Below are 16,448 nucleotides of genomic sequence, written 5' to 3'. Positions count from 1 at the left end.
CATGAAGCAATTCATCAAAATATACTTTTTCTTTTTTGTGTTCCTTACTTTTGTTAGGAATCAAGTGAATTCACTTTTAATCAAGTGAATCAATTTTGGTGGAAGACACTGGACTCATTAGCATAAATTTTGTCAAAAAAGAGCAAAAGAAGAGAGCATTTTCAAAAGCTTTTTCAAGGGAAGCAACTCTGAAAAATAGAGTGATAAATTACAATTTAAATTTGAAAAATATTTGATTAAAAGATACATATGCTCATTTAAGCTCACTTTCTCATTTCCCTGCATTGGAAACAAGGAGAGAACAGGGTTAGTTCAGCTGATCTTCTCCTTCCACAGTGTCTTTGCAAAGAAACTTCTCAAACTTGGTAAGCATCAGGTTGGTTCTTGCTTGAACTGATCCACAGGTTGGAGGATTGAGGTCATGCCCCAGAACAACACTTGACCAACAGAAAAAGCAACCAAATCCTTGCTCTACAAAAGAAGCCAGAGTTAAAAACAAATTAAAAACTTGCTGCTTGAAGTTGTTAGCATGGGCATCAAAAGTTTTCATTGCTTTGGATGTACCTAACCCTGAGAGTCTTGCTTTCCTTGTAGCTTAAATCACTTCAGCACAGGCTGTATTTGCAGATGCTGGACTGCAATTAAAAATCTCTCCAGTATTAGCTTGACTGCTTGTGACTTCATTTACTTGATGCTATCTGTATTTCTCCATCAGACAGCAGCAGTTTATACACTGAGATGATAATTTAAAGGGTATATTCAGCAGCAAACTACACCTCAGGATGGGTTTGATGCATAAAGCTGCAACAAACTCCATATGGAAAAATAATTTTGGCTACTTGGTCTAGAAAACCATGCACAAATTGTATTTAAAAAAGTTCAGTGCTGAAGGCTCATGCACCAGGTTCAGAGAACTAAAATTCTGCAAAACTTGGCACTTCAATTTTTTGATTCTTGCCAAAGAACAATATAATAGAAATTACTTTTTATGGCATTCACGTATCATCATTTAAAATGTTCATGGATCACAACTGTATATTGACAAAAATGCAAAGTAAAAACATGTAGTCAATATCTTTCGAAACAAACAACCCATGTTGCCTTTTAAGTTGCCTTATAATATGAAATAACACATACCACAAGAGTGACCAACAGGTTACTCAACCACAAAATGCTTTAAATATACAATGATATCAATTCTGAGCCATGTTCTTTCCTTTCCTTTGGGGATCATCTATTAATTAGGACTGTATGACTACGTGATTTTTCAGCTCAGTGGCCAAATGAAGAAACGAAGCAGTTCTGTAAGAGTGGAACCAAACGAATCCTAGTTTTCTACGGTTTTTCTGATGCTAATAAGGGTTAAACTCTATATTAGCTTTTCCTTCGATGGAGACATTAATAATGCTTGTCTGCTCTGCTCAACTGCCCACTTCCATAAAACTGGTAGGGAAGTCATACCTGTGAGACTTGCTCCCTGTTAAAAAAAAAAAGGGTTGGAAGTGACCAACTGGTTCAAATACTGGGAAGGAAAAACACAGGCAGAAATAAATACACCCTGATATATGCACAGAGGTGGAAACCGCACAAGCTTCACGTCCCCAGGAAAATCTCTCTTTTCTGGATTTGCTTCACCCAAGCAAGAAAAAGTAATAAATTCAGCTAGAACAGTGTGCAGCTTCACCCACAGGACTAGCTCTGATACCCATCATAGCACTTTTAAGAAATAAAAGCACCGAGGCACAGCTTGAGACACACGACAGCAGTGGCCTGCAGTGCGTCCTCCATTTGCTGCCCTCATGCCTGCACAGGGGGCTTTCATGTGTACATGGAGGGTGAGACACACATGCTGATGCATTTTCTTGTCTCAGAATTGACATTAACATAGAACAATTGAGATCTTGCTAATAAGTTAAGGGTTTTTGCTTAAACTGTCTGCGTGAATTTAGTTGTGATGGTTGCACTTTTTTCTTCTTGCATTTAAATGAGATAAAATGGGTTTCAAAGATGTTACTGATATGACCAGTGCCAGTTCAAGAGATTTTGCAACCGTAGGCAAATGAAAACATTTGCTTCCTCCAGAACAAAGTTGCTTATAAACTAAAAAGTCATAAAACAAGTTGCAGCTCCTGGGGCTCCAGTGCCATAAGCAACCGCCTGCTCTGTCTCTCTGACAGACTAGGCCCGTGTATTGCTGAAATACAACAGGAAGCCTCATACAGACACAAAAGGACACAAAATAATTTTGCAAAAAAGACATCTGCTGAAGAAGGAGGGGGTGGATAGGCAAAAAATACAAGGACAGCTCTGAGCTTGTACAAACGTCACTTCTCCTGGGATGAACCAGAGGAGAGCGGCAGACATGGGTCTTGTGTAAAGGCTGTGATGGTAAAGGTCTCATAAATCAATCAGGTTTTAAGTAATGCCTTAAATGCCTTAAAAATTAGTGAAGTCAAAGACTGTTCGCTTGAGGTGAAGAAATCTCATATACTTAACTGTTTTTACTGTAGATGGAGCATCAATTTGTATTTTCCAAGAAAGCTACAGAAAACACTTTCTTACTTGTCTGTTAGTGTAAATTCTTGTATAGATAACCTGAAACAGTGTAACATGACCCGTGCATCAGACAAATTGCCTACCCATTTATCAGCTTAAATAAGGATTTCCATTTCTAGATTTGAATACATAAGCAATGATATTTCCAGCCTTCTTTCATAAGCGTGGAATTCAACATGCAGTGAAGCAATCTAGAGAAAGCACGCCACTTAAGTTACAGTTAAAACCACATAAACATGACACAAAACAAAAACATTTGGAGAAAAAGACCTTACAGAATTGCATTAAAATCATCATCCCTTTGACTTCTTAGTTCAAGGGGATGGATTACCCTCTCTCCTCTCCACATGCAGACTCAAAAGAGTTTTATTTTTCTTTATGCAATTGACTTTGTTATTTACCTTGGAAGTCCAGCATCTTGTTTTCTTCATCTAGAAGCTCCATCAGTTTAGAGTAAAGGATTTGCTCATCAAATTTCACAGGATCTTTAAAAAACAACAGTGAAACAGCTATAGCTTCTTCCAGTAGTATTTCATGAAATACTATTTTAAATTGAAAGTAAAGATATAAAAATACAAAAGTTAGGAAGCCCTTTGACACTTGAAGACACTAGTTTTTGACACTAGTTTTTACAGCACTAGTTTCATAGCTCAGAATAAAATTACAGTCACTTGTTTGAAGCAAGATAATTCAAAATAAAAAATATAGTCATATACTTTTAAATGGTGGGCAACATTATATGTTGATCTGGACTGAAACTGGTTTATAAATTCTGCTAATAGAGAAGCTGAAATTACTGTTTATATTCAGATTGCCAGATGAATTATATTTGACTCTTAATGAAAAACAAAATACTCAATTTATTCTAACGTGATTTTGGATCTTCATTACAAATTTTGCCTTGCTGTCCATAATACTAACACATTATCTAGAATGCATAGTCATTACAACACTCTATGAATTTTGAATTTGTGTCTGGTTAGTCATTCAAATTTTCAGTAATATCTGCCGATTTTTAAAAGCAGCAAAGGACATGCACACTTACCCTTTTCCATGAGACCTGGAAAAAAAAATTACTTAAAGGTTCTACATTCAAGGGAGAAATGAGCAACTGGGACCATTTTCTCTCCAGATCTCCCAGACCCTGACTTCTCTAAGTTGTCAGTGAAGACAGGCAGATAGAAGACCAAAGAAATGCATAAAATAGATTGAAGTACAGCTACATGCAAGCTTGGGTGGATCTTTTTAAGTGCTCAATAGAATCTCAAAGAATAAATTTCTTTTTCCCATGAAATTTCAGAGGCAAATTTTTCAATTACACTGATCTTTCAAGGAAGGTAGTGGCTTCTGCAAGCTCTTCTGAAAGTATAGAATCTCCTACATTTCTTTTAGCCTGCAACATTGAAATGTTCCCTTGTCAAGGGGGGAAGCAAATCCATAGTGGGACATTGTTTGCTCTCAGGGCATTATGAACTCATACCAATTTCCAGAACAAATCTAATTTATCAAATATAGGAAAGATAATTGCCAATACCTTAATTCTCACAGAATAACCCATTAAATAATAGTGGCTGAAGATTTGCTTTTCACCAGATATTTTCTTTGGTCATTGAGCCTGGCTTCCTAAAGTCCTAAAAGTCTGACTTCAACATGTGCCCTGATTTCTTAATGTTTTTTCTGGTTTTGACTCTTGCTCATGAGAACCTGGAAAGAAGAGGTAGGCCAATATGGTTTCCAATCAAGGGATGACCATACAGGACCAAGCTTTAGTTCTGACCATCTTTTTTTAGTCCATCCACAACATACAAATATACTTCCACTAATTTAACACTTCTTCAAGCAAAAAGAAGCCAGGCAGTGAGCCTGGTTTGTAAGTATTGACAAATCAGACTGCTTAAGATAGGAAGGTACCTCTGGAGTCCATCTAGTCCAGTTTCACCTGCTTAAATAGAGCTAAGGTGCCCAGGACCATGTCCAGGCACCTTTTCAATATCTGCAAGGTAAATGTTTTGCTCTTGGCAGAGATATTGGTAAATATAGCATTATAACTGCTCCACAGAGGTCCACACAGCCAACCTGAGGCTGGTACTATTGCTATTTGACTTTCAATAGGCAAGAGTTATCCCAACATTTGAGCAACATTTTTGCCAGGGAGACAAAGGAGGGCCACCAAAAGACAGCTCTTCACACATGGACCTCAGGCTTAGCATGATATGCAATTGACTAAAACCATCCCTCCACTCCAAACCCTGGAAGTCTGTGGACTAAGAGCCTGTTCCAAATTCTAAAATAAATAAACCCCCACCACACAATACAAAATCAGTATTTATGATTAAGTTTATCACTCAGCCTCTTCAACACGGTCAAGAGAACATTTCCTCCCAATGAGAACCGTATTTCCGCATATCCCTTATGTCACCACTCTGTCCGTACATGATTTCAGGCATACATGCACAGATACATAAATCTAATCTGCTTTTCATTCTCTGGTTATGAAGCAGATCATGACTCATAAAGCCTTTTCATAAGATGAACCAAGGCAGGACCAACAGGAAAAAAGTCTTTCCTTTAAAAACTCTGAGCCAGAAGTTGACTTTCAAGGTATTACACTGCTATCCTACACAATGAATGGGGAAATAATTTGGATTAGATATAATTCAATCTTGATCAACCTTGATTTCTTTTTTCACCAGAACACTGAAATTCAAGTCAGTTATATGCAATAGAGACTGCTTTTTTTTAATCACACAAGTTTTTGTCTCAAAAGTTTAAAACCTCCATGTGTGCTCAGAGTTTCTCATGACTTTCAGAAGTGAACAACTTTGAGACACAACAGATAACTTTTTTTTAGACCTGACTACAGCTGTGCACCTAGAGGGTCTCTGCGGTACAAATAAGCAGAGGCTCTAGAGAAGCCAAGGGCTAGCAAGGAGAGCTGGCTATTGCGTGCTTTCGGCTTGTTAGTGCTTAACAACAGGAGCCGGGCCAAAGCACTCAATGCATAGCTAAGCACTTCATTACCATGATGATGTTCTTACTTAAGTCCATGCAAATTCAGGCAGGCCCGTTCCCACCCTTTTTATCTAAAAGCCGTGACAGCAGAGGAGAATTTCCTCTGCTAGACAATACCTCCTGGTTAATCTCTCTCATACCTATGCATAACTTCTGTTCTTCCAGCTCTGCAGAGTCACACCCTCCCACCGGTTGCTATCGCCCACAGAGAGCAAAGCTAAATATCTCGCCTAAACTGGCAAAAAAGAAAACCAAAAAAGCCTCTTCGTGCACTTTTACTAACTCTGGGGTTTCCTTCTGTTAGGCAAACACACATTCAACTCTGTAATAAAATTGCTCTCCGAGGAGGACTTTGGGAGCAGGATTGTGAAAAAGCTAGAGCTTAGTGCACAGTTCTGGACTAACTTCATTAATTAAAAAGAACATGGTGTAGACAACAGTCACGGAGTGTGCTGCATTTTGTTACAGTAGCAGAGTGAATACAGAACAGACTCATTTTTACCTGCCCATTAACTCACTGTCCTTGATCAAAGTCTGTGTACACTGGCTATCGTGTTCAGAGCAGTTAAGGCTTAGAATTTAAATTGTAAACCTCAATATTTAAATAGAACTGCATATGTGATCTCTGACATCTCATTTTCATGAATGGAAAAGAATATTCTGACACCAAAATTACATACTTAATTCTGCCTCACCTTCCTCACTGACCTCCATCCCACACTGCCTTGGGTTTATTTCCTCACCCATCAACGGGTCAAAGTAATTTCTGCTGTATTCATTTCCTGTGGAAAGCACATGAAGTAAGGGTCAGCGATTATTAGAAGCACATGAACTAAAATGTTAATTTTGAAATCGACACCAGCAAGCAAAGGGGCATTTTTTTGCTACTTTACAGGCTTAATTTTTTTAACAAGTCCTCTAAGCCTATGGTACTGCAATCATCTTGTGAAAGGTCAGAAAAGGTAATTGTGGAAACAAGTGCACTTTAAGTTACTTTTTCTCAAGAACTAATGAAAAATAATTCTCACATTTAGATGGCAGAAAGATAAGAAACATTTCTACAAATACAGCATCCCCAATATAAGTCAAATTATTCTTGAAACACACCGTATGAGTAAATTTTCCATACTGCAGAGGAATTTGTATTTCACAGCTGACCTCTCCAATTTCAACAGTTTTAAATTTCACCACTGAGTTTTCAACGTCTGGTGCATCTTTAATACTGTATTGAACCAGAGAAGTGTTTAATTACGGAGGAGATACCAGGATACTGCCTCATTAATCTAAACAGCAATTATGTTCAGTTGGACTAGGTAACTAATCCAAGATTTTGATGGGATAAACCCACTCATTTTAGTACTTGACTATTTTAACAGCTACTTTTATCTGTTCTTCAGAAAATAAACAAATTTACTAAAAAATCATTTGTTAGAATTATCATAAAATAATACAGCATCTAGCTGCCTGGAAGAACTGATAAAAGCCAGAAGAATTTTCCTTACACAAGCAGGGAGGGAAGAAAATTTTTCCTCAAAATATGTATTTTCTTCAGCGAAAGTGCTACACTCTGTTAAAAACATCCACATGTTCACTGGGTTTGCAAACACTGTAAATTGTTATTAAACGGGAGAAAAGAAGTAAAATAATTAAGTCCATAACAAATGTTTTAATTGCTTGAATAGACATGGATGCATATCCTGGAAAATACATAAAAGCTAAATGTATGAGGGGGTTAATTCATCCAAGATACACTACGGTTGTCTACAGTGTATTTGTTTTAGGATCAAAAATAATCCAAGCAGCAGCTCCTTTTCAGAGACTAAATGAAACTTTGATATGAAACTAGGTTTAATTTATATTTCTGGACTGGCACATTTTGACTGTCAGTCTCTGTTCCTTCAATGTAGTAAGTACAAGAACTGAAAATTTGCTTTACCTTGAGGTCTCAATAAAGAAAAAATAAATGAGTTTCATTTTTGTTACTTTATCTGTCAACAACTACTAGGCTGGTATGAATCTTGGCAGTATGTAATCAAAGTCTTATGTACTGCAATAACAGAGCCATTCTACCTTATTCACTGTAATTGTTTTTCTCTAGCACAAAGCACCATGATGTTATATGAACACTCCTTCCCATGTTGGTAAAATAATTCACCTATGTGCTAAAAAAGAAAATGATGATGCATTTCTTTATTCAATTACTTCATAGTCGTAAATGTAAATTGCTGGAACATGTTTTGCATCCACGCAAACAATACTTGGCTATGGCATAGGCTTTTTGCACAGTCTTACTATCACAATTGCCTTTACAGAATTTTATTATCTCATGTGAGTCTGGTGTGAAACTTTGAGGAGTAGAATTTTGGGCAACTCTTCTGGACAGAATAATTGGTATTTAGAAGGAAGTGTCATGTTATATTTGCATCTGCAAGGCATGGAAACCATTATTCAAAAAAAAAAGAGATACCTTAACAAATACCATTAAATAGCTTGCTCTCTGGTCCTCTTCAAAAAAAAAGAACAACCTCAACATTTTGAGGAGCATGACATATTTTGTCCAGGGCCTTGGCTCTGTCAGAACCACACACAGCTGGTGACAGACAGTTATGCAGAAGGAAAAAGAACCACCAGGCTTGATTTCTTCAGAGCAACATAAATATTTTAAAACTTACATAAGCAGAACAAGTGGTAAACAACAGAATCACCTCCTCACAGTGATTTTATAGGTAACAAGCCATTTTAAAATGCAGGACTCCACAGAAAACTTTAATTGAGGCTTTCAGAAGAGCTGAATCAATCAAATCTTAGGTCACTGCTCTGGATGGGGGATGTTGCTGTTTGTGGGTTTCTTGGGTTTTTTTCCCCCTCAGCTCAATACATGCCTTGAGAAGTGGTGTGACCAGAAGGTCTGGGCTCTGGGCAGGCCCTAAAATTATTCAGGGGCAGTGGGAGTTGCTTTAGTTTTAAAATACAAAATTATCAATTTTAGTCAACATAACACACTGCCCAAGGCATTTTGCTAATAACATTTTGTGAGCATATGAACAGATTACTAATCATTTCACATTTGCTTTTGGAAATATTTGAAAGTGTATTACATGTAAATTAACAGTCCACTAAGGAATTCACATTGCTCTGCTTTGTGGAATAAACACAGTAAATGTTAATACAGAGCTTGCTTGTAGGTATTTTGAACAGCACCATATAGGTTGGTGCTTTCAACAGGGCAAGATACTTTGACAACCTGCTCCCAAAAAGACCTGGCCAGCTTTAGAAACTTCGGTCTTTGCTTTGAACCAGACATTCCCTCAAACCCATTACCTCAATTTGAAGTCCAGTTCTCCCCCTCAAAATTGTGTTATTTCATGTGGAAAATACGATGGATAATCCAGGAAATCAGAACTGAAATGCAAACCCACAAATTATCTATACATTAAAATAAAAAAAGGAAAGAAGGGTGTTGGCACAACAGTGACCAGATGGGAATTTATACAGTTTAATTAAAGCAAGAGGAGTTGCTAATAAAATTAGCATAATCCTTGGATACAGCCCATGGGACTGTACATGAATTACTAGGACTGGATAAAACTTAAAAGATGGCTTTTAAACTAAGATGTCTGTACTCAATTATGCCATCTATGTCCTGAGAATACACACAGGAAAGGCATGACTAAGCTGAATTTCTTCTATGTTGTCCTCTACTCCACAGAGAGATCAGGTAGTCCGTATCAATTACACATGAAAGGTGTAGCACGGAATTTGGATAACAGCCATTATTCCATTTATGTTGTATTACTGACCTAGGTTTTTAATTTAATGAAAGAATAGACAAAACTCTGTTGGATTTATTAAGTGCCTCCCGATCAAAGTAAAAACTAAGAAACTATCAATAGCCATATGACTGACTACTAAAAGCTTGAATAAACAAGAATGAAGCTTGATTTTCAGGGTAAAAGAAAAAAAAATTGGCATGAGCCATCTTTCTTTAGAAGGCAGTATGCAGACAGTATGGTCTGCACAAACTTGCCATGATAAGTAACAAGTCCCTTTTCCAACAGCAGCGTGGTCAACAAGTGTCTACCAATGACTTGGGAGAACATTACTGGGCATTACTAAGGCAACTCCTAGAAGCCTTTTGCATCAGATAGAATAAGACAGAGGCATTGTGGAAAGATGAAATTCCAGCCTGAGACAGCATTTTGACCCAAAGTGCTTTTGAAACATAGTGGTGCAGCTGGGAATGGAAAAGAGTAGTCCTACCTTCCCACACCTGACTTAAAGCATTGATTTCAGCTGCATTTCCTATTAGGGAACATCATAGCAAATATTCACATTCTCCATTCAACAGAACTGGATTTATCTCCCTGGGGATACTCTTCATTTTACTTAGCAGACAAGGCCCTTTGGGTGGCCCAGACTGAAGGCTCTGTGATGATGTATTTTCCCACTTCTTTATGAGAGCCAAAGCAGTGTCCTAGCATCAGACTTGAATGTCCTCAAAAAAAAAAAGTGACCTCCTTAACTTAGCCAGGAAGAACCAAGACTTGGGATTGGAAGGAAGGTAAAGCAAGGGTCCCACTTCCAGCATTTCCAGCTACTTCACTCACCCTTCCTCCAAGTTCATGATGGGTTATATGACTAGCAGTCCCACCCACCTGTTTTCATGATTCAGTACCTACATTGATAAAGTTTGATATCTGTGAGTTGCTTATTTGAGCCTTTTATTCTACTTTGTACTTTGAAAAAATCTATAAAGAACTCTAAAAAGTCATTCAAAAGGATTAAAGAATAAGAGAGGAGAAAGAAGCTTTTCACCTTAAAAAGAATCTCACAGAATGCAGAACCAAAGAAAAATCATCAATGAAAACTGCATAAATAGTAGGAGTTCCTGCACAGTAAAAAACTGAATCAGTTTCCAGTGAATTTATAAGTCCTTATTCATATAGGCAGTAACTTAAAAATGGAAAATAATGTAGGAGAATATGAAACTTTCACAAGAAAAAAAATCTAAGATTTTACTCCAAAATTTTGTATTGCTAGAATTACTCATATCAAAATGTTATGAAGATGCTAAGAATAAAATAGTCTTGTAGAACACAGTGAATTAATATGCAGTCCATAAAGCAGTGTTTACTTTCCATTCTCATTTTTTTCAAGAAAAAAAAAATTAACATTAGTCAGGAGCTATAGTTTTAGTTTGCGCTCTAATTATTATTACTGACCCAGGATACTGGTCACATTTACCTCAGCTCATGTCCATTTGAGATATACATATCTAACATTATTTTCTATATTATATGTAGAGATAAATAAATATTTTCTATGTAGATCTAAAAAAAGATTCCTGAGGGCACAACTTTATTCCAGAGTATCAAATATATGGAAGAGCGGTAGGGATTTTTACATAGAATTTCTAATTTTCATTAATAGTATTCAATAAAAAATTGCATGTTAATGGCACCTTCATACTGAAGAGCATTTCACCAGTGACTGGACAATAGATTTTCTCTTGAAGACACAGCTCATTAAACACTACCAACACCAGGTAACTTCCCAATTTAAAAAAAAAAAATTAAAGGTATCGCATGTCATTCTCCTTATCCTCAGCAGACAGCATAAGTAATGAGGAAATCAGATAACTGTGTCTTATGTTCATATTGCAAGCCTTGAATAAACTCACTTGTCAGCTTTGATGGGACACTGGCAAAGGGGCTGTTCCTGAGCCTGAGCAATGCAGATCATGCTGCTCCTGCCCTGACCCCTGAAAAGCACCACATCGTACTCATGACACCCACAATTGTTTACCCCCAGCTCCAGTCCTGCAAGACTTACCACCTTCTCTGCTGTTTAAGCAAAGATACAGCACGGAAATTAGTTCTTTTTCCCTTTTTTATTTTCCTGCAGGCAACAGAGGTCACTGTGCCAAGGGATGCCAGTGTGAGACCTGCTACTTTTCCTGAGGAACGCTGTTGGTCAAGGGCATGAGAAAAAGATTTACTGATGATGATGATGGAATTCTTTTAGGAACAGTATTAGATAATGTGATGCACGTTAATGGGGAAAATGGATACTAAGTTCTCCCAGGCTGACAGGCTTGGCTGGTCCCACTCTATGCCAGTGGGGTAACTTGCCACATTTTGAGGATCTGACAGTACCATTACAAAGCAAACAACTCCCAAGTGTAATAAATTAGCCTTAAAAATATATATTCCATCACATTCTGAAAAAGTATTTTCCCAATTATAAAATGCATCCATTCTTCACAATTCTTCTCCCCTACCTTTCACAAATTCAATTTTAGCACATTACTTAGATGAGTGCTGCGGTATCCCTGTTAAAATTGCATGCAATGGATCACGTTTTGCACACTACATTACACCTTGTGCCATTCTGCTGATTTCAATTGGATTACACATTGTGTAATTCAACGCAAAATTACTTCCAATGACAACCCTTTTATTCCTATGCATACATGGTGATCCATCATGCCCTGCATACCAAGGTTGGCATTTCCATTTCAAAGTCCCTGTTGGAATCAGAAATCATAGAACCACATACATAGAACTTGAATTATTAGATATAAACTTTGCATTGTTTAAGGAAAAAAAGTGTACAGTTTTGATTCATATTTCTGGTCCCATCCTTTATGCAAATCACTTTGTCCAGCACAAATCAACAGTGTTGCAAGCTCTCATTTCCTTCACATGCAGCACAAACATAAATTTACAGCAGATGCCTATTTTTTCACCTGTGTTTGCTCTCTCTCCAATGTCTCTTCCTACCACTTCTTTGGAATAAAATTAGACCTTGTTCAAAAAGTGTCAGTCTCTAGCTCTCTATACACAGACTGAACTCAGTGCAGCTGCTGATACTTTTAGCAATCTGATATCCTACATGGCTCCTTCACAAAGACTTTTTTCTCTGTGTATTCCTACATCAAGGTCTTGTCTTGTTACATTCTTGAGCAAGGAAGGCCTTATGTTGTCCTTACACATTTGAACAACTTTTGTCAGCAAACTGTTCCTTAGCACTGGCCTGTCTCTATTTTAGCTTTTGATAAGGAGCAAGGATGCTCTACTTTACAGTGGGATTTTCCCTGTAGGACATGTGCAGCACTGTGTTAGGTACACCCAGCCTAGCTCTGCAGCTTGGAGGTGATGTAGCATGGCTATACTGCTTCTGGGAGCAAATTAGTGTCCACACAGACGCTAATTTGCTCCCAGAAGCAGTATAGCCATGCTAAAGCCATTCTGTACCTGGGCTGATTAGAAGAATAGTTCCTGGTCTTCAATTGAAAAGGCTTTCTTTCCCTCCATCTTTTCTTTCCCTTTCTGTCCTCCCTCAGATGTTGTTAATCTCTGTGGGCAAATTTATTGGAGCATGATATGAGATGTTAACAGTGCCTGTTGCAGATAAAATGGTAGAATTAATTAGAGCTTCTTTATTTTAGGAGATAATCTAGTTTTGAAAAAGGATTTGTGTATTGGGGATAATAGGGAAAAATTAATACTTCTTGTCATCTGGAGACAATTTTAACCTGAATCATCAATATTTAGGGTCAGACTGCCTCAAACCATTTACAAGTGCACAGCATACAGGAGAACACAATTAGCCTTTCCTTTATCTTCCTTGCAAAAGTTATAGAGTATCACAGTCTCCAAAGGTGCCTATGCAGCCACCAGCAACAAGGCAGGCCATGCAGTGGGAATATGCCCAAAAGGCCTTATTCCTGGATTCTGCAGCTTGCATGTGCAGTTGACACCAAAGAAAGATCACATTCTAATTTGATCTGACATAAATTCTCTCTGTATGGTTGGGCTAGAAATTTTACCTATATTGTGGCAATGTGAGCAGTGCCATCCCACGGGGCTCTTCTCTAGCTAGACCAAATCTGTGTATCTGTGATGTGCTGTGATGAACACTAAAAGCACAAACTGGTATAAGGCATTTGGACTTTTTCTGATAACAGCAGCTGAGGAAAAAATGTACTGAATGCTAAAATACAATAACATCTGCTTTACAGGCCTACAACAAAATGCTAAATACAGTAGTCCTGTGTTCAGGGATTGCTTGTAACATACATCATCCATTTGAAGTTGAGAAATTTCTCGTGTCTTCTGCTGTCAGACAAAGATAGAATAATTCCTGGAAGTTTGGTGTTCCTGTCATAACAGTTTGCTGGAAGCTCTTTACTGGGCAGAGACTTTACCAAGCCAGCCTGAAATTTAGGACACTCTACAAAGTATTTTGTGTCTAAACCCCCCTTGAGAAAAGAGAAAAACTGATATTGGCTCACCTTGAGATCAAGTGTCTGACAACTGAGGAACTGGTGGACACAGGTTCTTGAAGATTTGGGTGATGCAATCCCTAATGTTTTTCCCAGGGAAAATTATCTATTAGACCTTCCATTGGGATGGCCATCATGAAAATGTCTGCAGTTCAATGTTTGATGAGGGGGAGAAAGGCAGAAGGGTTGGTTGGATTTAGCCACAAGGAAACGGAGTTGTTTAAGAAATAAAAAAAAAATTTCAGTTTGGCAACTACAAGGCTGCTGCTAGATGAACTTAATTTCACAAGCAATATGTGAAAGAAATGAAGGTGATGGCAGCAATCAGCAAAAGTCAGCATAGAATCCAGAAGAGAAAATAGGATAGAAACCAATTAGTTGGCTGAAAAAATCAGGAGATTAATCTGAGTAAATAGTCAGGCAGTTCCCCTGGGTCATTACAACATTTAACAACAGTACCAGAACTTCATTGATGATGAAGAGCAGAGTTACTCAGTGGCCTAGTCCTGAACAACAGGCTACCAGTGATGATAAAATCTGGAATTTTGTCCATCATAGAGAATAGAACAGTGAAATATATGGAATAGCCTAATGAAAAGAGGAATGGACTAAGGATCAGAGCTTTTATTTCTGTCAAAAGCCTTCTCTGTTGATGGTAACAACAGAGAAGTCTCATACTCTGCCCCAGTTTCCCCAAAAACAATGGATGCAGGAGCTTTGCACTTTGAGTCACAAGAATAGCCCACCAACATAATTCAAAAAGTGAAAAACTCTCTGAACAAAAATACCAAAAATTTTAATAAACTTCTTGCAAACAAGAATGAGTTTGCAAACTCTTATTTCTAGAACATATTCTATTATGGGAGAAAAAAATTGAAAAATCACAAACATATATGTGAATTAGGTCCTTTGGGGGCAGATGAAGACAATTTACAATGACTTGGGCTTTTCCAATTGCTATTTAATCTCCAGTTAAGGGGTGTTCTGTAGAGGAGCCCCCGTGCAGACAAATAGCCAAATTCCAGGAACAGGTTTTAAGGCTGTCTTGAACATGCAGCTGACTACTCACACTGCTTCCCAATATATGTAGTATGGAGGTGTGCAAGAAGACATCTCAAAGTAGGTGGAGGTTTTTCTAGAGAACACTTCCCTCTGGCAATTGCTGACAGAGGAACAGCCTGTGACTTTGTTGCCAGGTGGAGGAAATGATAGCAACCCCTGTGGCTATTAATTGCTGCCATTAACAACATGGGTGATAGGTGGAAAGATAATAGAAAGGCAATGCCATCTCTCTGCCTTGCCTCCAACTGCTTAGCCTGAAAACCCAGCCTGATGTTTATATAGTGTTCTCAACCTGTAATCTGCTAAATCCTGCGATTAAATAATTTTGCTCAAGGTTATAACTGGTTTTAAGTTGCACAGTTTAACACTAAGCATTAGAATTGACAAATGCCATTCCCTATTGAGTAAGCAACTGAACTTAAGCCTGGGGGCTGAGAGCTGGAAGAGCAGCCAACAGCTGTGAAGGGAGGTAACTCCAAAAAAGGAGAGTATTTTATTATCATCTGGGGAAGAAGAGGAGAAAAGGGAAAGGGGGCTATATAGAGCCTAAAACATTTTTTTTTACATAGGCTATGCTGTTGTGTTTGGTTTGTGGGGACACCCTCCTAGAGAAATAGCTTCCAGCATGGAGTACAAGTCTTGCATCCCTGGTGGAAAAAAAGGAGAATTCTGTGCTATCTCTGGTGAACTGCAGAGATAGCAGGAGAGAATGCTGTGGAAATGTTTCCTCTGTTGTAGAAGATGGCAATAGTGTCCAGCACCATGTCTGGTTTTGCTATGAGCTGAAATGGCATCAGCTATGCAAAGCATCTATGAGCTTGGAGCAAAGGAAGGCAGGTTTGAAGAACTGATCCATTGGTTTCTGGAGGACCCAGACCTCAAAAACTGATGCATGCAGGCATAAACTTCCTGTAGACCTAGTCTTCACTGAGGACTGTGAAATATGACTTTTTATACATTACTACATTAATGCGACAATATGTTTACCTGGGCAGCTGGCTTTTCTCTTTTCCTCTTTAATAAGAATTTTTACACTTGGAAATGGGGAAAATTAGCCCATGAGGTACCTGAAGATTTTTTCCCAGATTTCAGGCTTGAAGATGTTGGCTTATTAGCAGCCCTTGATAAATTTTAACTGGTCCCTGTGATTGCCAAACAAGTGCTGACACAAGTTAGACTAAGAATAATTTAATGCAAGGTTAGACCAGATGATCTCTAGAGATATTTTCCAATCTAGACTTTTTTATGATGGTATAAATGGATGATTACTTTTTAATAGCTGCTTGACTTAGAGGCAGAGCTATGTGAATAACTGATCTTTTGGCTAACTGGATGAACAGAAGGTCGAGAAGGGAGACACAGAGCTGGGAAGCAAAATTTTCCAAGCTTTCCTCTCCCATTACAGAAACACTCGGCAAGCTTTCCTCTCCCATTACAGAAACACTTAGCATTGTCTCAAGGCATTGCATTCCAGGCAAAATGGAACAATTTCTACTCCTTTCACAAAGACTATATTCAGCTAGGGTTTTTT

The 16,448-nt window shown here is 38.0% G+C and overlaps 1 protein-coding gene across 1 annotated transcript in view; it reads right to left on the bottom strand.

Moving 5' to 3' along the window:
• Nucleotides 1-16,448, bottom strand: part of LOC139602408 (uncharacterized) — a 180,274-nt gene that overhangs the window by 136,369 nt on the left and 27,457 nt on the right. Inside the window, exons 5-6 of the mRNA XM_071452252.1 lie at nucleotides 6,264-6,350; nucleotides 2,958-3,041 (exon numbers count right to left, since the gene is read on the bottom strand). Coding sequence (XP_071308353.1) covers nucleotides 2,958-3,041; nucleotides 6,264-6,350 — 171 coding nt within the window. The remainder of the gene's footprint in view (nucleotides 1-2,957; nucleotides 3,042-6,263; nucleotides 6,351-16,448) is intronic.

Source organism: Agelaius tricolor, unplaced genomic scaffold (assembly GCF_023055355.1).
Source record: "Agelaius tricolor isolate 1412-34295 unplaced genomic scaffold, bAgeTri1.0.p SCAF_2, whole genome shotgun sequence".
Classification (NCBI taxonomy): domain Eukaryota; kingdom Metazoa; phylum Chordata; class Aves; order Passeriformes; family Icteridae; genus Agelaius; species Agelaius tricolor.
The sequence above is the reverse complement of the archived record's forward strand: the minus strand, read 5'-3'. Positions and strand labels throughout refer to the sequence as shown.